We start from the raw sequence: 25,405 nt of genomic DNA on the forward strand, positions 1-25,405 counted from the left end.
TGTAATGTTTATAAACAATTGCACTACGATTTTTTTTAATTCTTATTTTGGCTCCTGTTGGTCGTAGAGGGTGCTTTTTTTAAATTTGTATTTTTTTGCCAGCTATCCATTGAATCTATTTTCGGTGAGGTAGCATAAATAGCAACAATTTTATTCAAATTGTTTATAAGCGAAAAACGCACGGTTTTTTAATGCACAATTTGAGAATGTTAATGTCAAAAAAACGGTGATATTTTTTAATAGGTCGCTTAATTACGTCTTTAAGATTACAATGACGCTTTCAGAATCATGTTTGGTTGAAAATTAACGCCTGTACAGAGGCTTAAAGTTCATAACTTTTGGAGCCTCCCTTATAAACAAATTGAATTGTGCGAAAACTATTGCACCTACAGCGCCCACTTTTGGTACACTTTTAAAGTATGACAAAACCCTCAACTTGTCAGAGGTTTTATAAAATTTTAACAATAAATGCGATAGTTATAAACAAATTAAAAAATGGGCACTTTTCTTGTTTCTTTGCAATAACTTTTTTGTTTATTAATCGATTTTAATTTAACAAGTCTCATTTTGTAGATAATTTTACTCCCTACAAGCTGTCTGCGAGTCACTTTTCGCTAAAATTGCTGGTTTTCCCTGCAAAGTGAAAAAACTGTTTTCCTCACATATTTGTTTAAATAGAAAAGTTAGCTAATAAAATTTTTTGACTCACGAGGTGAGAGATGTCTTGTATTATGTTCCTTTAGACAATTGTACAATAATATCGCGGATAGGAATTTTTTGAGTTTCCCTTTTTTTTCGCTAATTTATATATGTTAAAGCAGAAGATCTGCCGATTATTATGCTTTTTTTAGAATTAAACTCTGTTCAGTAGTTTTTGAGAAAAAAATTCCGAAAGTTTGTCGATTTCGTCACTTTTTCACATTAAATTGTAAATATCTCAGAAACGAAGCATTTTTCGAATTTTTGTCAATAAGTATTTATTTTGGTCCATTTTACAATAAAAAACTGTTTTCAAAGCCATTCGGCGTAATTTTTTTTTACAACTTTTTTGTTTATGATAATTGACTGACCACGCCGAAAAATATAAAAGAAATATGTAAATTATCAGAAAAATACACTTTATAAAATAAAGAAAATTCCATGCAGTAGGTTTTTGTTTTAAAAATTTAGTCGGTTACCTTCATTTAGAAGCATCTTTTTAGGGGTGAACCGCTCGCCTTACAACAAAATATTCTCTCTTAAAATAGTACGTTTTGAATTCTTTAAAATATTCTAAGATCCCTAACCCGTCGCATTATCTATCTCGGACTAAAGTCGTACCCGTTTTGATGCAGGCCCGTACTTCTGAAATTCCCGTTATTCCCATAGAACCCGGGGTAGTTGCCGTACATAGTCCTACCGAAATTGGGACTCCTCATCCCCTTCTCGTTGCTGTACACCGGGTTGTAGTTGTGCAACAGGTTGTGGGAGTGGTAGACAGGGCCGTAGTTGCAGATTTCCGCGGAGTAAGGCTGTCCTATCGGGCTAAGTCCGGCCGTTAGTAAGTTCGACTGGAGGATAGAGGGCGCCGAGGATTGGGTGGTGTTCTGGTAGCGGTTCTGAAATATGGCGGAGGGGTGGGAGATGTGCGCGGCGTCCGGTTGGTGGGCCAGTTGGTCTTGGTGGTCGTCATCTGGAAAGAATAACACGCTGTGTGAGGAGGTTTTGGTGCTTGGGGGTTGGAGCCTTAAGAATTAACATTAGGGAGCGATTTTATTTATAAAAATACACGCAAAAAAAATTTTCTTGCTTCAAATGTACAACATTTGATTTTAAGGTATCGTACGTTTATATTTACGCAAGAAAATATTTTCTTCTTTCGAGAAAATTATTTATTTATTTAAATACTTTCTACCCAGAAATATAATCTCTTACTTTAAAAATAGACAGCATTTAAAAGAAATACTTAATACTTACGGTTAAACGAATTCTATTCTTAATTTTATGATCTACATAGATTTTATTATAGGTAAGTTTGGTTAAATTACAATATTTTGGACGCCTGCCCTGTGTTGGTTCTTATGCGGGACACCCTATATATGTATTAAAATTTAATATTAATGGTAGGAATTATTCAAGACAAATGTAGCATATTATAATCATGTTATCTTTTCTTGAAAGAAAATTGTAGGTCACAAATTATTGTTTATTAACTTAATAGTTGGCTATTCTTGTTTATTATGTAAGGAAAAAAAATCTGTCCTCTGGATCAAATAATAAAAAAGTCGTTTTTAATCTTTTAAGGAGGTATATCGGGGTCCGAGGGAAGTGAGGATCGCAGGGGGGTCCTATGCTTTTCTTTTGGGACTAAAACCCGCTACCAACTTCAAAAAATTAAATTCTATTGAAATTATTTGCGATAAACATTATCTATGTAGCAAAGAAATCTACTAAATATGCACATAACATACATATTAAAAATTGACAACATAAAAATGTCATATGTAAGTAGTTTTAAATTATATTTAATGAACGCATAAACACTATGTAGATGTGGCAACAGCGCTAATAATCTAGTGCAGTTGTACACACTGCGAACCTACAGACCTCGGACATCGGAGATATTGCGCGTCATATTCGGGTAAAGATGCGTACGCGTTCAAAAATATATTGTGTGTAAACTATGTAAAATTATATATAGCAAATATATCGTATTATCCTCGCGAAGATTTGTATCAATTATTTAAAATCCGTAAATCATGTGAACTGGTAAAACAACGAGAAAAAAATTATGTTAATTTAGTTCTAAAGAAATGAAATGACACTCGCGCCCATCTCTCGTCCAAGTCAAAGAAAATGTTGGATGCAATTTTGACGGTTATGTGATAGAAATTACATTATTACTCACTGTTCGTGTTTTTCAACTCTATTTTAGTAATGTTACAAAAGTTTTGCAAATATAACTCATTTTTTAGATATAAAGTTAGCTGAGAAATATTTATGTTCCTTTGTTATTCTGTACAAATGCTTTTATCTCAAGTATTACTAATTGTATTAATCAAGTAAAGAAAACTTTATGTAACCCTAAATATTGCTGGGTAATGATTACGATGTTTTTATAAACTATTAAATATATTAAAAGGATTTATCAACTGTATTTCTTTATTCCAATAAATATATCACAGCTTTCTAGTCTTTTTTAATTAATCTAGTTTTTTAAAAACATTACAAAAAATCATCTGTTGTGGATAATTTATTGTTAACAATGTACATGGGATTTAGGAAAAATGTATGTTTGAAATCAATTTCGTTTTTATCAAGTCTTTCAAATGTATTCCCTCCTTGCTGTCAGCTGATTGCGACGTTGCCACATTAATCCTCAAGTCGGACAGAAATGCAATTATGGGTTTCTGTTTCTAATTAATACAGCGGTACTATGTTCAAAACTTACATTAGTTTTACATCAAAAATAAGATAATACTGTGTACTATCTATGGAAAAGTTTTGTTTCACAATTTCTATATTTTTTTCTCAGTTATTAGCCGCACCGTCCATCTTCGCCATATAAAACTATGTTAAAATGAACAACTTTCAACAACAAGATCTTAAAATCTAAATTCAAAAAAATCTCAAAAAAAAATGATGCACAGAGGGAGCACTGGGTAAGACGCTATATAAATTTCAAGTACATCTGTGCATTTTAGTAAACCCGATATACCTCCTCAACTATTGAAAATATCGAAAAAATTAAAAGCAGCGTTACCTTCGCTTTCATATGAACTCTCTAGCCAATAAAACCGCAGATATTTCCCTGAGAATCCTTTTTTTATATGCAGTTTTTCGAAAAAGTACGCAACTTAATGACAGTTTATGAAAACAAATTACAAAAAGGTTATCTTGTTTCAAGTAGATAACATTATTACTTTTAAATTTTACAGTATTAGTCCCGCCCACGGAGTTGTTAATAACATAATAATAATAATAATAATAATAAATATGTGGTTATGTAACTGTTAATATTGAGTTTTTGAAACAGAGTCATTGAAAGGTACACCATTAACCATCTACTATTTGTTTTGCACTCATTTCCTGTGCATAGTTGCTACAATCTTAAAAATCATTTAGAATTAACAAAATTCGAGGTGGGCCTAAGTTTGACCCTTGAGGTACTCCGCAAGTTGTTGTAGCAGAATTTATAAATTTGTAAAAACAAAATCTTTGTATTATGACACATCAATTCTCGACCTATCGGCATTATTTATAAGTAAATATATACCCGATCATTTTCCCGCGAATCCCGGCAAATGTGTTCATTTAGGACTAACAAAATTCGAGGTGGGCCTAAGTTTGACCCTTGAGGTACTCCGCAAGTTGATGTAGCAGAACTTACAAATTTATAAAAACAAAATCTTTGTATTATGACACATCAATTCTCGACCTATCGGCATTGTTTATAAGTAAATATCTACCCGATCATTTTCCCGCGAATCCCGGCAAATGTGTTTCGAAGAACTCATCGTCAGGGTAATAATACAGAGGCCGGCGTTCGCGATTAATAGTAGCGCTTTTTTCTCAATTAGTGCCAATATGGGATATAAAAGTTAAATATAACATAAACATTTATCCAATCTATCCGGATCCGGGCAATAACATCCTTATTTTATTGTATATACATTCCCAATTAGTAGGATGAAACGCGACATCGGGTGTAAACATCGGAAAGCTCTGCGGTTTCGTCGGGTCTGGGGAATTTTTCGGTTACACTTGTTCCTTGATCCACAGCAGCGGCTTCTGGAATTGGTGAATGGAAGGCACTTGTCGAAAGGTTACAGAAAATAGTATTAATTGAAAAAAAACGCGCGAAGTCCAGTAATTTTGTGTGAGAAACGCTGTTCGGGATAAAAACCGTAACTTTTTAGTCTCTCACATGAGAGGAAATATGAATCGTGTTTAGTGACTGAAAGACGTGATATGATACTTTTTTATAGTCCGATACAATCTCGTATACTTTATATTCTACACTTTGTTTAATATAGTTTTCATATAATACAAATTTCACTATAAGTTTGTAGTCCGTCATTAATACAAAAACCAGAATAATAAGGGCCCTGATACGGAACCTTGTGGCACTCCTTATGTTGGAATATATCGAGATGATTTTCCTGTTTTACCTGAGCCATAGAGTATGACTAGCAGCTTCTATGTTTAGTGATGACATTCGAATAATATTAGTCGTCAACCATTTCTTGGGAACATTTGCACTATCGAAAATAAAAGCTAAAAGCCGTTTATGCAATAAACAATGACGTTTTGCATTTGTAGCTTAAGTAACTACTATTTTCATAAAAATTAATGCGATTGTGTATGTGGATCTTGAGAATCGAAAATGGCACTTATTGACTATGTAACATAATATACTACTTTTCATCCACTTATCCAACCATTTGTGCAGCTTGTCATATACTCGTCCCCGCAGTGTTGCCAGATCAGAAAAAAGTCCCTAGTTCTAGGGAATATTTGAATAGAACTATTCTACACAAAGTACCCTTTATTTTTTATGTAGAATCCGAAAAAAATATAAAAAATGTGTGTTTCCATTTAAAAAACCAAAGTTGGTGTCTGGCTGAAAAGTGGAACACCCTATATAGTTGAATTTGTACATTTGTACATTTCGAGTAATGTGGCAACACAGTAAAAAGAAAAATCCATATATTAAGATATGATTTTAGCCTATACACGGTGTTAAGAAAAGAGTGTAAAATATTTAAGGAGGTAATAGTATGAACCAAAATAAGCAGAAAAGTCTCAATAAACATGGGTCCGCAAAGTAACGGTTGCGGAGATATGGAATGTTTTATGTTTTTTAGCCCCTTTTTTTATTTTGCAAAAACGTTGTGTATTTTCTTATAATAGTTGGTTGATGTTTAGTGAAATAAACAGTACGTATTTGACAGTTGTTCTCAGTGCACAAGTTTTCTTTCGCTATGGCTGGTTACTCTAACGCAGAATTAACAGACATGCATTTCATGTATGGTCGTGCTAATGGGAACGCCACCGAAGCGCGACGTCTTTATGTTGACGCTTATCCAAATCGCCAGATTCCTTCACAACGCATGTTTGGAAGAATTCACCAAAGATTGCGTGATACCGGTTCCTTGAGCAAACAGTGCCATTTATCCGGAAGACCAAGGTCGGTATCCACTCCTAGAGCAGAAGAAGAAATTCTAGCACTGGTAGAGCAGAATCCAGGTACGAGTGTGCGGAGAATATCAGCCGAGGTAGGAATTAGTGGTCCTCTTGTTTGGAGAATCCTTCACGAGCAACTGCTTTATCCATACCATGTGCAACGAGTACAGGCCTTAAATCCAATAAATGATCATCAAGCACGTTTGGTTTTTTGCCGCTGGTTTCTACGTCATGATGCTGAAGACCCTCGTTTTCTTGCAAACATTCTTTTTACTGATGAGGCCGGGTTCACAAGAAATGGAGTGTTTAATTTTCACAATACGCATATTTGGGCCGACGAAAATCCTCATGCTCTAATAGAATCTGGACATCAGGCACGTTTTTCATTAAACATTTGGATGGGTATTGTAGGTGACAGGTTTCTAGGTCCTGTTGTTTTACCAAACCGATTAACAGGCGCTGCTTACCTCAACTTTCTGCAGAACACACTGTATGAGTTTTTGGAAGACATTCCTTTGAATCAGAGGCAACAAATGTGGTTCCAGCATGATGGTGCTCCAGCTCATTTTTCCATGGCCGTTAGAGAGCATTTACACCAAACTTTTCCACATAGATGGGTAGGAAGGGCCGGACCTGTTTTATGGCCTCCAAGATCGCCTGATCTGAACCCTCTAGATTTCTTTGTTTGGGGATATTTGAAGACATTAGTGTATGGTACTCCTGTAAATAGCCTGGAAGAGCTGCAGCTACGGATTAATCAAAAGTGTCAAGAAATCCAAACCAAGGAGGGTGTTTTCGAAAGAGTTCGAATATCGTTGAGACGAAGATGTCGTGCCTGCTTGGAAATGGACGGAGGGCACTTTGAACATCTTCTGTAACTTTGTTTTTTGTTTGTTAAAAGCTTCCTTTGTCGGTTTATTCCTAATAAAATAAAATGTTTGAAAAACGAATAGTGGTCCATATCTCCGCAACCGTTACTTTGCGGACCCATGTTTATTAAGACTTTTCTGCTTATTTTGGTTCATACTATTACCTCCTGAAATATTTTACACTCTTTTTTTAACACCCTGTATAACACCTATTTTTATATTTATTCAGTTTTTGAGCATAAGGGGTGGTTTTCATCCCCTAAAAATAAGAAGCGCATATCAAGCATATATAACTTTTCATCTACAGGGTGAAATAAGCTTAATTCCAAATTTTCATGAAAATTTACCCTATTTTTCTCTTGGTTTCCTGGACTAAAATCTTGAACCCAAATAGTCTTTTTAAAAAAAAATCTAGGATAAACCAAGGACTTTTATGAGTTTTGTTTTTAAGAAAATATAGGAATTTTTCAGAACATAACGTAGGACCTTTCTTCGAGCACTTGGCAACACCGTCGCGGATAACGGGCAATCCACTACAAAAAAAAATCGCGGTCCGCTCTCACTAATTGAGTCACATCATTTATTTATCCTGCGTTTGTAGCACGTCGATGTTAAACACAATTACAGAGTGTTTACGAAAACGGGTCGTAAAACGGTGAAGGGTTCGACTTTTAGGATTCGGTAAACAGTTTACTAAGTACCGAGTCTGCTGGGTAGTAAAATGGATTTTGTTTATAATTTCGGAGCACATGGCCGCTTACGGAGTCCATAAATTATCGTTATACACCACGAAATGCGCCCGCTGTTATGTTAAACAAGTCACAAAAGTCGTTCCTCTCTCCACCCGACAGAATATAGTTAAATGTTTCTAATCGTAAATTAGACGAGCGTAAACTCAGAATCCAATAAAAGCGTACTTATTTCAATATCGCCGGCCGATACATGTGTTAGTCACTGTTTTACAACGTAAACAGCTTGTTTTACTTTATATTTTAATTCGTATTATAAATTCCTGTTTTTGTTTGGAGCAGGAAACGTATTTTAAATATTTGAGCGATCGGGGCCCGCGCGCCGCCCTCCGCTCTGTATATTTGTGTTCTTAATTTAAAATGCGTGTCCCAAAATATATACATGAAGTTGATAGTTTCGGTATAACTTTGCCGGCTATTCCCGGTGCCGCATAATCTCGTATAACGTGCGGTTTTCGTATTAAAAGCGAAGCTGCATGTCATAAGTCTTCCTACTTTGTTAAAATATGACAACAGAGACAGAATATTAATAATTTATCCACGTTCGTTTCAAAAGTGATAATTTTTTTACATAATTTGCAATATAAAAACCTCTATTTACTATTTAAGTGTGAACTAGTTAAAACAACACTCTTAATTCACGAAATGCGTAAAATTCATATAAAGTGTCTTTTCGCATTTTTTTTGTATTAAAAGTGCTGTTTTAACCTTTATTTTTGTATATTAAATCGTACATTTTCTCTAACGGTTCAATTAACTTTTAATTTCTAAGCGATATATGCACTTTAAATCGTTACCATTATAATTTTACATATCATACACACTTTGTACTTTTTAAATGCCAATCTGACAGCTACAGGTTAAAACAATACTTTTAATTCACGAAGTGCGTAAAATGTATATATAGTGTCTTTTCGCATTTTTTGTATTAAAAGTGCTGTTTTAACCTTAATTTTTGTCTATTAAAGACGTAAATTTTCTCTAACGGTTCAATTAACTTTTAATTCCTAAACGATATTTGCGAATGCACTTTAAATCGTTACCATTATATTTATATATCATACACACTTTATACTTTTTAAATATGAATCTGACAACAACTAAAGAGGTTAAAACAACACTTTTAAATCATGCAGTGCGTAGAATCTATATAAAGTGCCATTTTACAGTTTTTGTATTAAAAGTGCTGTTTAACCTATATTTTCGTTTAGAGTAAATTTTCTCTAACGGTTCAATTAACTTTTAATTCCTAAGCGATAATGGCAAATACACTTTAAATTGTGACCATTATAATTTTATATATCATGCACACTTTTATACTTTTTAAAAGTGCACCTGACAGCTAGAGGTTAAAGCAGCACTTTTAATTCATGAAGTGCATAGAATCCGTATAAAGTCTTTTCGCATTTTTTGTATTAAAAGTACTATTTTAACTTATATTTTCGTCTAAAGCACTTTAAACAGATAAAGTACTTATAAAGTGTCTTCTCGGACATTGTCTGTTGTAACCTATATCTCCGTCTAAAAAACCGTCACTTTTCTCTAATGGTTAAATAAAAATAGACGAAATAGGTACTTATAAACGAACTTTAAATTACTATTATAATTTTTCATACCATACATACTCTGTAATTAATAAGTAGAATTTTTCTCTTCGCAAATAAAGAATAAAGTAGCACTTCATTAACTGATTGAGTGTACATAAAATTCATATAAAGTGTCTTTCTGAACTTTCTGTTTTAACCTTTATTTCTGGGGAGAAAAGCATCAATTTTACTTTCAGTTCATTACGCATTAAATAAAAAATATAGAGGAATTGAGTATTTACAAATGCACTTTAAATCGGTGCTACAAATATTTTTCTACTCATTACACACAGTTTTTAACGGTATGTTTAGGTGTCACCAATTTACACGAATTCGCCTTCACAGAGCCTAGTTCGAGAACAACAAGGACAGCTCAAAGATTTCTAGCTAAGTCTAGGAAAGTGCATAATAACAACTCGAAAAGCCATGACACTTTAAAAACACATTTAATTTTTTTTATTGAATCCCTCATTACTTAAAAGTAAATTTAACAGCTAATGATTAAAAGTGACATTTTTCTCTCCAAAAATAAAACTAAAACATCAACATCACAATCATTAAATGTGCAAAATCTATTTAAAGTGCCTTTCTGCACTTTATCCGTTAAAAGTAATGTTCGAATCATATTTGTGGGAAGAAAAACATTGATCTTATTGCCTAAATTGACCTGTAATCCGTAAGAGTTTAACTGAAAAAATAGTGCACTTTAAATTGTTCCCTTGTAGTTTTACACACATTATTTGTTTTTTATTCAGTCCCTTATGGACTGCAAGTGAAAATAAACACTAGACGTTAAAAGTGACATGCAAAGAGCACTTTTAATTTACAGAATATGCAGAGTTCGTATAAAGTGTCTTTTCTCGTTTTGTGGATTAAAAGTTGTTTTAATCTCTAGTTTCAAGGGTAAGGTATCACTTTTAATCCTTGGGGGATTAAATTTATCTTCAAAAATATATGGTTTTTATTAGATATGTTTTGTCAGTACCAATTTTTGAAAAGATACATGACTAGTTTCCACATATTCGTAAAAAGTGATCAAAATACCTAAGTCAAAAATTGTTTTATATTTTCTCTCACCTTTTGTACCCAGACTATTTGGCGTAGACCTAGACGTGGTTCTCGTCCTTTGGGACTGGCTTGCCTGACTTACAACTTCGGCACCGCTGAAAAAAAAAGAAAGTATTTTTAAACATTAGAACAAGTTGATTAAAAGCAAATTTAATCACTTGGGGATTAAGACTGACACTTTATTCTTTGACATTGAATTAAAACAGCACTTTAAACACGAAGTGACAAAATATCGAAAGTCAAGCACTTTTACATCTAATTTTCTGTCAAAATTTGCTGTTTTTATTTTTGTTAATATTAATAGAAAAATGTCGGTTAATTTTTTCGTATCGCGATCCTGAGTAGACCCATTTGGAGATCCGACATTCCGTCATTCACCATTCCTTCCAATTTGTTTACAAATTAACGATTTATCCAGATTCGACTTTCAAATTAATCACACTTAAATTAATGAGTTTCCCGAACGTAAAAAATTAGACAAATCCCCGTTTGTTATTTAGACGTCTATTACACGTCTCGAAATAATAAAGCATTGTTCGAGTAGCCAAGTGGATTTTGATGAAGATTGATCGACTGTCACAATATTATTTATAGCCCTGGATTCTGTGTAAAACACGAAATTTCAAAAATAGCTCGAATTTCCTGCGGCTAGGCTGTACAGATTTGTTACATGTTTATTTATTTTTTTTTCTAGATCGAGTCCATGCCTTAGACGTCCGTTATCGTTTCCAGAAAAAGGTAAGTTCCCGTTAAATTTTTTTTAAACGTAATTGTAATAACAAATGCAACAAAACGTGGTCGGTATTTTACAATAAGTTTAATGTTAGTAATTGTAGTTTTGTAACTATAAAAATTAAAATTATAATAATATAATTACACAATACTTGGTTTTCGGCAGTTAATTCTTTTTGTTTCTAAACATCAAAATCGGCCTTTGACTTTAGTTTACGATGCTCCCTTTCTAAATCATATTATCAAATAGAAGGCACTGGAAACACAATTGTGCACACCGCTGTCTGTCACATATCGGTTTGTTTATAATTGCTGTTACCTTTCAACTTATAACAAAATTAATTTTAATTATTTAGTCGATATACTGCAGGTTTATTATGAATGTAGACAAAACAGTGTAGTGACATATTATAGCATTTATATCGACAATTCTAATAGAATTTTTCCAAACAGAAGAAAGTTTAGTAAACTTGAAGCAAATTTAAGACAGTTAAAATGTAGGAAAATTATGTATGTAACAATAATTTAGTAATATTAATAAACAAAAAATTGTACAATACAATATTATATGCAAACAAAAAATGAATAGTGAAATTTAAAAGTACTGTTGAAATTGTTGTCTATTTCTTTCGTTCTCTGGAATATTATTTATTACGGTACTAATTATGACTGTCAACTGATCAATGTTATTTGGTGGTGTTAGATAAACTTCGATTTCTGTGAAACTCCAGAAAAGGAAATCCAATGGATTAAGATCTGGGGATCGTGATGGCCAATGTAAGGGTCCTCTTGTACCAATCCAGCGATCTTCAAAGGTAGCATTTAAATAATTTTATGGGCATTTGTTGAGGTGCACGGTCTTGTTAGAAAATGATATGGACATACTCATTAACTGTTAATTCTTCCAAATGCTCTTGTAACTGATCTATCAACGTTACAACGTTCACCAGTTAAAGAACTATCAAAGAAGTATGACCTTAATATTTTTGAACCACACATTAATATGAAATCGATTTTGAAAATTTCTTTCTCTTATAATTCTAGGATTATCATGGTTCCAATGGTATGATGTTTTACGGTTAGACTTGCCGTTGTTGGAAAAATTACTTTTGTCTGTCCGTAAAATTTTTGGAAAGTTGGAATTATTATTTGCATTATTTATGTTTATGTATAATTTTATACACAAAGCACTCTGTTAAATTATGATTCCTGGGTAATTCCCATATGAAAGTATTCTGGTTTTCTTGCACACTTAATAGTAAATCTAATTCTTGATTTTCATTGCAAGCATATCCAAAAGAAACTCTTTTCTTCTTCAGCGTTCCACACTGTCTTAGATTCCCTTCAAGTTTACTAAAGTTTTTTCTGTTAGGGGAAATTCTATTAGGATAACGTTGTCGATATAATTGTAAAGCTGCAACACTGTTTTTTTTTACATTCATAATAAACCTGCAGCACATCAACTTCTTCATTAAAATCATTCATTTTGTTATTAGTTAAACTTGAAAGGTGACAACAATTACAAACAAACCGATATATGACAGATAAGATAGCGGTATGCAAAATTGTTTTTCCACTGCCCCACCGCTTTCTATTTGATATGATTTAGAAAGCGAGCAGCGTAAACTTTTCTCAAAAATTTCGTTATGCAAAGGCATACAAAGAAAGTAAAAAAATCAATCAAAACGTGCAAGAAACTATTTTCATTATAAATCGGTGAAATTTGAGATACTTGGTGATTATGTAACGCCCGTTAAGAATAACTACAATTTTAATTAAAAATATCTCTGTGATTTTTCGAAAAATGAATCGTCTTCATTGCGTGAAAGAGTACATCTATAACGCTGTGTATAAAAAAATATTCATTCGAATCCCGTCTCTGACAAATGTTTTTGACGAGCATTCATATTTTTATTGGACCACTCTGTATCATCGACGGTCTATAAGCAGCGCAGATGCATAACCTTGTTATTCTTTTCGGAAGCGTTACACAAATTTATTAGCCGTAGCGGCTTACTAAACAAAAATATTGTGACTTCGCATCACGGTATCTAAAAATATTGCGGCTTCCATTAACCAATAATATTAAATTTCGAAAATCTCCCCCAAGTGACAAATTAAACAGTCGCCCGCTTAACTAATTGCTTTAGGCCTGCTACTAATTCATATCACGAAAAAATTATGACAGGGCTGGGTCACGATTTAAGGCTATCGTCTAGAATACGAGGGGTAGTAGAGAAAACATAAAAAAATCTCGCAGAGTAGTTAATATAATCAATTCTCCAAATTAATAATTTTAATTCTTTTAAATTATCACGATTATATTTTTTAATAAAAAAAAATTCTTATTATAGTTGGTTTACAAATGCTGTGGCAAGGTAATTAAAAAAAAAGAGAAATCACCTACGCCTCTATGTTCCCAAGATACCTTTGTTTTGTAACGTTAATTCTTAATTAACTATTGGACGTATCGGACCGGAATTTTAGAGACAATTAAAGAAATAGTTAAGCTTTAGATCTGCTCTGTTTAATGTAAAAAGAGTGAATTCCCGAGCGGCTTTTGCCTGACTCCGGGATAATTTGTTTATAACGTTGTTTTGCACGTCCTCCTTTATTAGTTATAAAGGCTAACTTACATTTTTTTTCGACAGCGATGAAGCAGTTTTACATAAGAAATCTAGATATTGCTAGATATCTAGATATTAATATTCATATTCCATATGAATATTCCATATTCATATGGAAGTTCATAAAAAATTGTTAAAAATTTTACTATCCAATTTCATTATATTACAAATTTTTATTTTTTAATATTCAAGTAAAAAAAATTCAAAGAAAGAAAGAAAACAGATTTTTCTGGAAAATATTAAAACGATACGTTTGATGCTCATAAATATTCAAACCTCAGTAAACTTTATAAGATTTTCCAAGAATTTTCCACAATTTTCTTTTCTCTAATTCACGTTTGTTTTTTAAAAATAAACTGACCATTATTTAGTATCCGAAACGTTAATTTTTGCATAATCTATACTTCATTTAAATAATATACTGGAAAACTATTGGAAAAATCTAAAATTTTCATATGAGCAGTTTTGTTAAAAATTTAATTTTGAACTTTTATTTGAAACTTTTTTTGAAAAAAATGCATCTTCATGGAAATTTTGGCAGTTTTTCAAAACGTACACTCTTCTATAAAAAAAATCGCATTTTTTGCATATTTTCCTGGACTACTTATGATTACGTTTCACTTATGGAGCAAAATTCCATGAATCAAACTGAAAAATTACTGCATATATTAACATAATATCATGTTTTATTTATAAATATTCACTAATTCCTAAAAATTCAGTGAAAATAAACAAAGCTAAAAAAATATTTCACTCCTGCAAATTCTCATATTTTTATTAAATTGATAAAATTTCAAGTACCTAAATTAATGGGTCGATTCTGCGTTTTTCTATAAATTTATAATTCTACACTAATATAAAAAAAATTATAAAGGGTCAAAAGAATTTCCGAAATTTTTCCGTGATTTTTGACACTGTTTTAGGTCAAAAATGGTTGTATCGGGAATTAAAAAAAGCATTTTGAAGCTCTAAGATTCTAGTTTTCGGTCTAATTTTTTTAAGAGCTACGGTTATCATGCAATTCTAAGAAATATCTCGACAAAATTTTTTTTTTTCAGCTGTCATTGCATGGACCAGATAGCTTATTTATTCAGCTTCAATTTCCTTTTTTTAAATTTCGACACGACCATTTTTCATCGAAATATCGGACTTAATCGATATCTCTGCGACAAATGGTCGAACAGAAAATTGAAGGGCAGTTTCGAAAATGGAATAAATTTCCTGCCGCAACTTTTCGGATTTTTTTTTCATCTTTTACACGAATTTTAAAAAACAGGAGAAAACGGGTAATTTATGGTTTTTTAGAAAATTGACAGCTAAATTGGAAATATTCACGAAATGACTAATATTAAGCATGACTTTTACAGTTCGATATGTACCCAGAAGAACCCTGTGAGGTTTCATCTCGATCTAGCGTACCGTTTTTTGTATGAAACAGTAAAACTTTTGAAAAAAAATGAAGGGTCACGTTTTTAAGAAGCTTAAACACTTAATAATTGAAATGAAAAAAATTTTTTTTGAGATTTTCTCACATTTTTACTGCAAATAACGTTTAAATTGATGAAAAAAAAAACACCTTTTTTAACATTTTCTTCAGAGAAGAAAAAGGGTAGTTTTGAAAAAACTGTCAAGTTTTATGATCTAATTCGAGAATGGATTATTTGGGATGTTTAAGAAAATTTGATTTTTAACTAATTTTTCTTTCAATTATATCCCTCAAACTACCTCGTATCCACGCCACCGCTAAGATTTGCACGTTTTTCTGAAAACAGTTGATTTATTGTACGTGTACAATTTTTAACATTTTATCTTTAAAAATTATTAAGAAAAACTCTTTTTAACGCCCTGTATCGCAATAGCACAACTTTAATAACAAAAATGACCTACCCCTACTATTTTTCAAAATATAAACTTTGATTTGATATTAATAGTCCAATTAAATGGGCCTGTAAATCGCAATTTTGGTCAACTTGCCTAAATTTTTAGGTAGGTAGGTATACAGAGTGTCTCTGAAAAGGATGGACAACGCTTGACCACAGGTTTAACTTACCTATATACAAAAGTGCACGCCTACTGAGATATAGCCTTCTAGAGTTCTAAATATAGAATAGATAACCTATTTTTTTCAAATAATTTGAAAACTATTTTTCTTAGAAACTTCAAATTTGGTACCTACACTTATTTTTTATATAAGGGCAAGGTAAATATAGAATTTGGAGAGAATACATATACAGGATGTTCTATATCTAGTGCCTGTGCGCCACTGGCTATCCCGTAACTTTATAAAAGTTGTAGAGCATAAAATTCTACATAAAAATGGTCTATTCACTTTTTCTTGTACTATGTATTAAAATTAACAGAGTTAGGGAGACTAGAAGCTAAGGGAGAGATGATTTTAGAAATTTAAAAAATCATAACAAGCAGAAAAATAAATGAATTTTATATATTTTTTTTCAATCTACTCTAAAAAATGTATATTTTTTCAGGGAAATAGATATATTTTTTAATTTTTAATAAAAAAGTTATAATAATTTCACAAAGCAAACGTCATTTATTATCTTTGTCGTTAAACAAAATTTCGAAAGCAACTTTTCATAATTTTAAATAATCAATCGAATGGCATAGAAAAAAATTGTTAGTGTTAAATTATAAAACTTAACTATTAAAAAATTGAAATTTTCTATTAAAAATTAAAAACATCTATTGCTCTGAAAAGAAAGTTTACATTTTTTAGAGTAGATTGAAAAAATATATATAAAATTCATTAATTTTTCGGCTTATGATTTTTAAAATTTTTGAAATCATCCCTTAACTTCTAATCTCCCTAATTCTGTTAATTTTAAAAGTAGAAGAGAAAGTCAATAGACCATTTTTATGTAGAATTTTATGCTCTGCAACTTTTATAAATATAATATAAATTTTCTTTTCTAGCTCTTACCCTTTTTGAGATATCTTGAAAACCCATTTATTTTATCTTTTTTCACCCCTGGCCGGGGGTTGAAAAATAATTTACTGTCATTTATTGTTATTACATACCTCAAACTAACTTATATCAAAAATTCATATAGTCCAGTCGGGTTAGACAAAAAAGGGGCTTAACCGAGAAAAAATTAGAGACCACAATTTTATTGTTCTATCCTTTAGGGGGGGTCAATAGTAGTGTAAATTCAGAATCGCGACTGAATTCCATCGTTTTTGCTCAATATCTCGGCCATTTTCAACTTTACAACAAAAATGGTAAGGACTTGAGTTGTTGTAAATGCGATTTCCTACAACTTTTTTATTTACAAATTTTATCGTGCGATCGATATTTTTCAAGTTAAGGGGGAAAATAGTGACATTTTTTTCGAGATCGGACTTTATTTTTTATTTCGCAAGTTTTGTGCAAACTTCTCTGGCGCCCCCCGTACGACCGCAGGGGCGCCCGATCCTTCTAAAAATACCACCCGGCCCGTTTGTTTTCCACAACTCAAAAGCGGCGGTTCGCCAGCATCTCCGCTCGGATTCCGGATGGATTTAAGACGTCTCACGGGGCTGCGGCTGTCAAATAACTTACCGCGACGAACTGTTTTATGGTGTTTACGAGCAAATTACCTCGAATTATTAGATGCGCCGCCAACCCGCCGTATTTACGACCGGCTTTATTAGACCCGGGGCCCCGCTAACTCCTCGAAATTATAACCCCCGGCTTCTGTTTGAAATTAAAAACGAATTAAGACAGCCCCGGCGTGACGCGCGGCCGTTTATTTTTCGCGTTTCGCCGATGCTGGCATCAAATTAAAGGCCCGTCCAATAATCTTGGTGATTTATAGGGCCGTAAGCCGTCGACTTGGTTTATAGAGAGCTATAACTAATTAAAATGAAATAAACATTCGGTTTCGCGTTCCGGAGCAGTGGGTCATATTATTTTTTTATCATTAGAACTAGCAAAATATTTACTTAGCTTGGCTTAATATTACTAGCGCATCTCTTTATTTTCTTTCCAGCAGTTGTGGCGAACATGCGGCGCATCTGAGTTTTTCCGGTTTTTACTTATAAAACGTTACTAACATTTTAAGACTCTTTTACTACGGTATAAGGGCTATATCATTCTTGTAAGCCCAGTTTTGAAGTTTCATACGACTATTTCCGCATAGGAGTGAGATATAGTACTTTATTGCCTTTATATAGGTGTTGTAAGACTTTCTGGGGATCCTCCTTCCTTAGAATATAAAGGCTATATCTTTCTTGTAACTTCAATTCGATTTTCCTTTCTGTAACTCTTTAATTTATTTTATTTTTTTGAAAACTCAGTTTTCTTATGTCCATGTTGCCACTACATAAGACCTTTTTACGACATTCTCTGGATATAAAGGCTACAAACATATTATGCTACAGTTTTGAAATTAAAACCATTAAAACCCCTTTACCTGAATCTTTCACTCATATTTTTTTTATAAGCTCAGTTTTCATCTTCATTCAATGTCATAACCTTGTTACGACTCTGCGCAACACTTTATTAGGACCTTCTTATCTTCGGATATAAGGGCTATATCATTCTTGTATGCCCAATTTTGCAGTTAAAACATTTTGACATAACTATTTTCACTTATAGTACTTTATTACCTTTATATAGAAGCTATAAGACCTTTTTTATTACTCCTTTTTCATAAAATATAAACGCTATATACTTCTTGTATGCCCAGTTTTGAAGTTTAAACCTTTTGACATAACTATATTCACTTATAGGTCTTTATTGCCTTTACATAAGACTTATAAGACCTTTTTAGGATTCTCTTTCCGTAGAATATAAAGGCTATATCGTTCTTGTAATTTCATTTTGGAGGTTCCTCTTTGTAACTCTTTAATTTATAAATTTTTTTGTAAACTCAGTTTTCTTATGACCATGTTGTCACAACACAAGACCTTTTTATGACATTCTTTGGATAGGCTACAAACATATTATGCTACAGTTTTGAAATGAAAACCCCTTTACATGACTCTTTTACTCATATTTATTTTTGTAAGCTCAGTTTTCGTCTTCATTCAAGGTCATAACCTTGTTACGACTCTGCGCAACACTTTATTAGGGCCTCCTTCTCTTCGGATATAAGGGTTATATCATTCTTGTATGCCCCTTGTATGAAGTTAAAACCTTTTGATAAAACTATTTTCACTTATAGGTCTTTATTGCCTTTATATGAAAGCTATAAAACATCTTTTAAGACTCATTTTTCGTAAAATATAAAGGCTATATAATTCTTGTATGTCCAATTTTGAAGTTAAAACCTTTTGACATAACTATTTTCACTTATAGGACTTTTTTGGCTATAGGAGCTGTAAGTACTATTTTGAAGTTAAAATCTTTTGATGTTACTAGTTTTCATAGTTTTCTTGATCTGATGACCTTGGTACTATTGTACAACCTTTTTGAGGACTTTATTTTCCTAAAATTTAAAGGCTACATAATAAGTATAAGAGCAGTTTTTAAATAATTATATGACTTTTTTCTAACTCTATGACATACATTGCTTATAAGCGTTGTCATATCCATGTTATTATATTATAAGACGCTCTAATATATAAAACAATTAGAACTCTTTCTTGGGATATAAGGGCTACGTTACTCTTATAGTCCATTTTTAAAATGAAAAAAATGAAACTCTTGAAATGAAATCCATTTCTTAACGCTATTAATAATAATGTACAGACTTTTCTACCTTTATATTAGGTGTTTTTTATATAGAATATAAAGGCTACCTATATCATTTTTTTGTTCCATAAATATTTTACTAAGAAGTATTCTTATAAGTTCAGTTTTTATTTGATCCTGTTTACAACTTTTTAGGGCTCTCTTTTCTGCCTTTATGATGTTTATATAGAGGCTATAGCATTTCGTGTAAGCTCAGCTATTTTCTTATAACCATATATGACTTTTTAGGATATTTTCTTAGGATATAAAGGCTATATTATTAAAGTGCAATGTTCAGGTTAAAATCCTTTGATAGGGCCCTTTTCAGTTATAGGATTATATTATTGACATAGATGTTGTCATGTCATCATGATTCATATGCTCCCCTAGAATATATATAATGACCATATCATTCTTGAAAGCCTAATTTTTAAATTAACTCCATTTACTTATGTAAGGGTTATCTTGTACTTATAAGACCAGTTTTAGTCTTATATTATGTTATTGCGACTATTGTTATACCGGGTGATTCACCCTATATTTTTAGCTATAACAGAACCAGAAATTAATGCCAGATGTCATTTTCAACACCGACTTGAACCAGTGGAAGAATTTTTGTATACTTAATATTTCTTTCATTGCGCCATTTTTCATCGATTCGATTGTGTTTGTGATTTTCCGAAACCGTATCGAAAATAACGTCGACTTTTCGTCAAAGACTCATTTTTTGCTTAACACTTACATACGGCAGAAGCCAAATTGTGTCCAGCTGTCGTCAAACAAATTGTTTAAACAATTCTTTCGATTCCGGCAAACGATGGAATTCTCGACATACTGGTAATTGGGATAAATTTAATGTTGACAGTTCTTGACATTCACCGTGGTCCGTCATCGCTTGCATCGTATTCTAGAAATTCCATTCTGTTTGCAGTAGTTCGCGTTTGCTGGACGTTTGTTTTTATTTCTCCCGGTTCCACGGGTGCTGTCGCAAGTTGAACGTTCGGGCAATAAGTTAGATAATTTATGGACGCACGACCATCAGGTTAGTTTATGGCGGGCATCAAGGTATTTTTCTGTAGACTAATTAAAATGAAACAAACACGAGTTCTCTGATACTAAAATTGTCGTATTTATTATTTTATATCGGTTACATAACTCCGAACGTGGTTATTTTTATTAGTTCAGTTCCTGTGTCTATTCCCGAACAGTTCGACGCAGAAAATAGTGATTTTTGTCATAGGAAAATAACGAGGAAAATATGTTTTTTTTGTGTTATATTATAGTATAGAAAACTTTAATAAACCATACATTTTTATTTTTTTAATTTAACGAATGGAGGGAAAAACGGAGAGTAATGACAATAAATGAAGAACTCATGCTATCGTATTTTTTAAATTTGAAGAAAAGATATCCAATTTCATCTATGTGGTCGAAGTATTCGATGTTGAAGGCTACTATAAAGCTCTACAAAAATACAGGGTGTCCCGTAAAGTATGTTACAAACTTTGGGTAGTGATAGTACATAAAAAAATATGACTAAAAACTCTAATAAACATAACCTAACCTCTTAAACGCACCATTTTGAAGTTACAGACCTTCAAAGGTGCAACTATAAAAGTAGTTTTTATGACGTAACTCTTTGTTGGAAAAAGAAAACTTAATGAAATTTTCAGGGGCTAATCAGCTTTAGGAAATCAATAAATAATGCGGATATGAATAAAATCGAGAAAGCAGAAGGGTGTTTTTTTATCACCCTGTATCCTATTTTTTGCTAAAAAAAATTTTTCTGCAAAGGTACAGCAAGTATCATAAGATTTTTAGAAAGACCATTAAATTTAGAAATTTTTTTGTCTCTTGTGTTTTTTATGTAAAATGTTTAGTTTTCTAGTAAATTTACAAAATGCAGAGAGATGAGTGCTTCCGAATTATTTACATACATTTCTTAAGCCTAGTGAATTTTTAAGAATACAATCAATTTCCAAAATAATTTTTTTAATTAAGTAACCAAAACAGAACTAAAACAAAATATGTTATTATAATAAATGTTGAAATTGACCTCCTTCTGCATCGATACATGCTGTCAGTCTCTTTATAAAGTTAAATCTGACTCTTTGGAATATGAATAGACTATTTCTTATTAAATTAAAGGTTTCTACAATTCGCAGTCTAAGTTGATCTTCTGTATCAACAGGGGTTGCATAAACTTGAGATTTCGCGTGTCCCCAAAGATAAAAATCGACAGGATTCAAGTCCGGTGATCGCGGTGGCCAGGCTATTGGTGCATTATATCCTCTTCCAATCCATCGATTAGGAAACCGCATATGTAGATACTCTCTAACATGAACACTGAAATGCGCAGGTGCCCCGTCATGGAGGTACCACATGTATTGTCTCAAATTTAAAGGAACATTTTCCATTAACTCAGGGAGATGGTTTTCTAGGAAGTTTAAATATTCTACTGCATCAAGCCTTTGAGGTAGAAAGAAAGGCCCGAGCAAATAGTCACCTATTATTCCAGCCCATACGTTGACTGAGAATCGGTGTTGGTGATGACTATCAATGGTAGCATGAGGATTTTCGTCTGACCATGCATGTGCATTGTGCAAGTTCAGTAAACCATCTCGTGTAAAGGTGGCTTCATCGGTAAATAAAATGGAGCTAATAAATTCCACATTATGTTGGTGATGGTTAAGTATTATTCGGCAGAATTCTAGGCGTCGGGGAAGATCTTCAGGCATTAAATGTTGCACTTTTTGGAGATGGTAGGCATAAAGGCCGTTTTCCTTCAAAACACGCCAAACTGACATTCTGGAAAGCTGTAACTGATTAGCTGCCCTTCGCACACTTTCTCCCGGATTTTGTTCAAAAGATCTCAAAATTTGTTCATCTTGCGCGGGTAGTCTTCTAGCAATTCTACCACAATGTATGTAACGGGGTACCACACTACCAGTTTCAATAATCCGTCTGTGAATCCGAGTAAATAATTGTGTAGACGGCTGACGTCTCTGCGGATAACGTTCTATGTATGTTCTTCGAGCAGCTGTTGCATTTCCATTACATAATCCATAAATAAAATGCATTTCGGCATATTCTTGATTAGTAAAACGATTGTTATCCGCCATTGTACTCACAAATTAATAATTCGTCAACAGACACGATTAAAATATGGTAACAAATGTCAACTATGTTAAAAGTGACAGGCGCCTACTTTTTGAATACGTCAAATTTAACACCTAGCGGTGAGTAAACTCCCTTTGCATTTTGTAAATTTATTAGAAAACTAATCATTTTACATAAAAAATGCAAGAGACAAAAAAATTTCTAAATTCAATGGTCTTTCTAAAAATCTTATGATATTTGCTGTATCTTTGCAGAAAAATTTTTTTTGGCAAAAAATAGGATACAGGGTGATAAAAAAACACCCTTCCGCTTTCTCAATTTTATTAATATCCACATTATTTATTGGCTTCCTAAAGCTGACTAGTCCCTGAAAATTTCATTATGTTTTCTTTTTCCAACAAAGAGTTACGTCACAAAAACTACTTTTGTAGTTGCACCTTTTAAGGCCTATAACTTCAAAACGGTGCGTTTAAGAGGTTATGTTTATTAGAGTTTTTAGTCATATTTTTTTATGTACTATCACCACCCAAAGTTTGTAACATACTTTACGGGACACCCTGTATAGATATTGGAAAATATAACAAGCTTACTGCTTATTTGGTACCCTCAATAGTTGCTTCAATCCTGAATATCGCAAATCCAGAAGCATATACTGGCCATTGTATGAGGCGCACTTCATCAACTTTATTGGCCAATAAAGATGTTGATCTTACAACCATCAAACGGCATGGTGGATGGAAGAGGTCTTTTGCAGCAGAAAGTTATGTTGTGTCTAACAAATTCGATATTGCAAGGTAAATCCAAGAAAAATATAGCTGTTCCTTACAAGAAGAGACATCCGTAACTTGTGCAAATTCTTCACAAACTTCGGCAGATGTTATGCGTTCCGAAAATGATGGCAACGTTGCTACAAGGGTTGTTATTAACGGAAAAGAAGTTAAATGTAAATGTTAATGTTAATAAGTAAATATTTTCATTATTCTACTAGTGAAATAAAGTTATTTTATTCCACTATTGCATAAAGCATCACTTTAGATGATTCATATGTGTGGATAAAAGTCCGATTATAAGGTGATCGTGGATAAAAAATCAAATCACATTTTGTAGTCGATTCATTGAAATCAAAATGTAAAGCCGTGAAGCACGCTGCAAAATATGTGAAATTTCTATTAAATGATAATGTAGAAAAAAATAGAAATAAATAATAAGGAATGTATAATTCGAAATAAAAATTCCTCCAATGTGCCTAACCCTTATGACGGGTATGAATGGGCGACGCGCGATCATTCGAGAGGATGCGCTTCCTTCTGCCCTGCCGGTATTGTCATTATACGTACGGCGAAAGAGGCGCGTTTATTTTGGTAACTGCCACTCGGTTGAATTAATAGCCACCAAGTATTTAACCACATTCATCTTACAATCTGGCTGTCTTCCCCTTACAAATGATGCCATACCGAATGCACATTTGCTACAGCATTTTTCGGATGCGGGCCCGTTTTATCCACTTCGACAATAATTGCGTCTAGGGCGATCGGATGCAGCGACGCTCGTTTGTCCTCCACGTCCCTTTCTTCGTGCGGCTTTGGAAGTCGGTAAAGTAACCCCTAGTCCTCGTGTTTGTGGGCAACCGTCGACAAAGTATAACACTTTCTTCTTTTCTTAGCTTTTTCAATAACAGATGTGCTCTTGTCCTTTTTTGACATAGAAAATGTCAGATAACTTTTTGAAGACGGAGTCGGAAATGATCGGCAAAGTACGTTTTCTAAACTAAGCTAACTTTAACTATTTCTGTTATGTGCCATCATAACTCGCCAGTGAAATCCTTTAGAATTGTAATTTTTTATAAAATATCTATTTACTTTTTATATGGGAGCGGCAAAGTATATTTTATTACTTCATTACTTATACTTTAAAATTATACTTCAAAATTTCTGCCTATAATTGTTCTTTAAGATATAGCGGTTGTATCTCTCTTTACTTTGGAAAAAGAGCGACAAAGTACATTTTCGATAAAGTATTTATTTTTCATATGGGGGCGACAAAGTATACCTAGACACGAAGCGAACGTTACTTCGTTTATGAATTTATACTTTACTCCTATACTACTTTAAATCATTTAAAGTATTAAGTACTTTTGTCCGCAATTATTGATTGACCTTCTGAGATGTATCGGTTAAGTCACTGTATTTCCCTTTATTTTGGGAAAGGACCCATAAAGTATATTTCTAAATTAAGCTAACTTAAAATTTTTCTATTTTCATACCTCTCTAAGAAGCAAACCGTGGTTCATTCTTGACAACATTAATTATTTCTTATGAGAGCGGCAAAGTATACACAGTCGCAGTCGTATTTAATCGATTAAAGTATTAAGCACTTTTATTGACTTCCTGTAATGTAGTGGTTAAGTAATATTTCCCCTTTACCTTAGTACAAGGAATATTTTCCAAATCAAGCTAACTTTGACTTTTTCAATTTGTATAACTCATAGAATTTTCCTTAAAAAATTGTAAACCTCAGTTAATTTTTGACAAAATATTAATTTTTTCTTACGAGAGCGACAAAGTATACTTAGGTACTTCGTTTGCGAACATATACTTTACTCTTATACTTTAAATCGTTTAAAGTATTAAACATTTTTAGTCATAATCGAGTCTCAGAGATACTGTGATTAAGTTATCAAATGCCCTTCTTGCTTTGAGAAACACCGACAAAGTACATTCTCTGTATTAAACTAACTTTAACTTTTTCTGGTATTATAACTAAGATATTCTTAAAAATTGTAAGCCGTAGTTTATTTTTGACAAAATGTCCATGTTTT

General features: G+C 32.5%; 1 protein-coding gene across 1 annotated transcript in view; it reads right to left on the minus strand.

Moving 5' to 3' along the window:
* Positions 1–1,219: 1,219 nt before the first annotated feature.
* The window catches only part of LOC108908579 (T-box transcription factor TBX10), a 49,962-nt gene continuing 25,776 nt past the window's right edge, over positions 1,220–25,405 (minus strand). Inside the window, exons 8-9 of the mRNA XM_018712652.1 lie at positions 10,462–10,514; positions 1,220–1,672 (exon numbers count right to left, since the gene is read on the minus strand). Of these exons, the coding sequence (XP_018568168.1) occupies positions 1,299–1,672; positions 10,462–10,514 (427 nt within the window). The 3' untranslated portion in view covers positions 1,220–1,298. The remainder of the gene's footprint in view (positions 1,673–10,461; positions 10,515–25,405) is intronic.

The sequence above is a fragment of the Anoplophora glabripennis genome, unplaced genomic scaffold (genome assembly GCF_000390285.2).
Source record: "Anoplophora glabripennis isolate ALB-LARVAE unplaced genomic scaffold, Agla_2.0 scaffold316, whole genome shotgun sequence".
NCBI classification, from domain to species: domain Eukaryota; kingdom Metazoa; phylum Arthropoda; class Insecta; order Coleoptera; family Cerambycidae; genus Anoplophora; species Anoplophora glabripennis.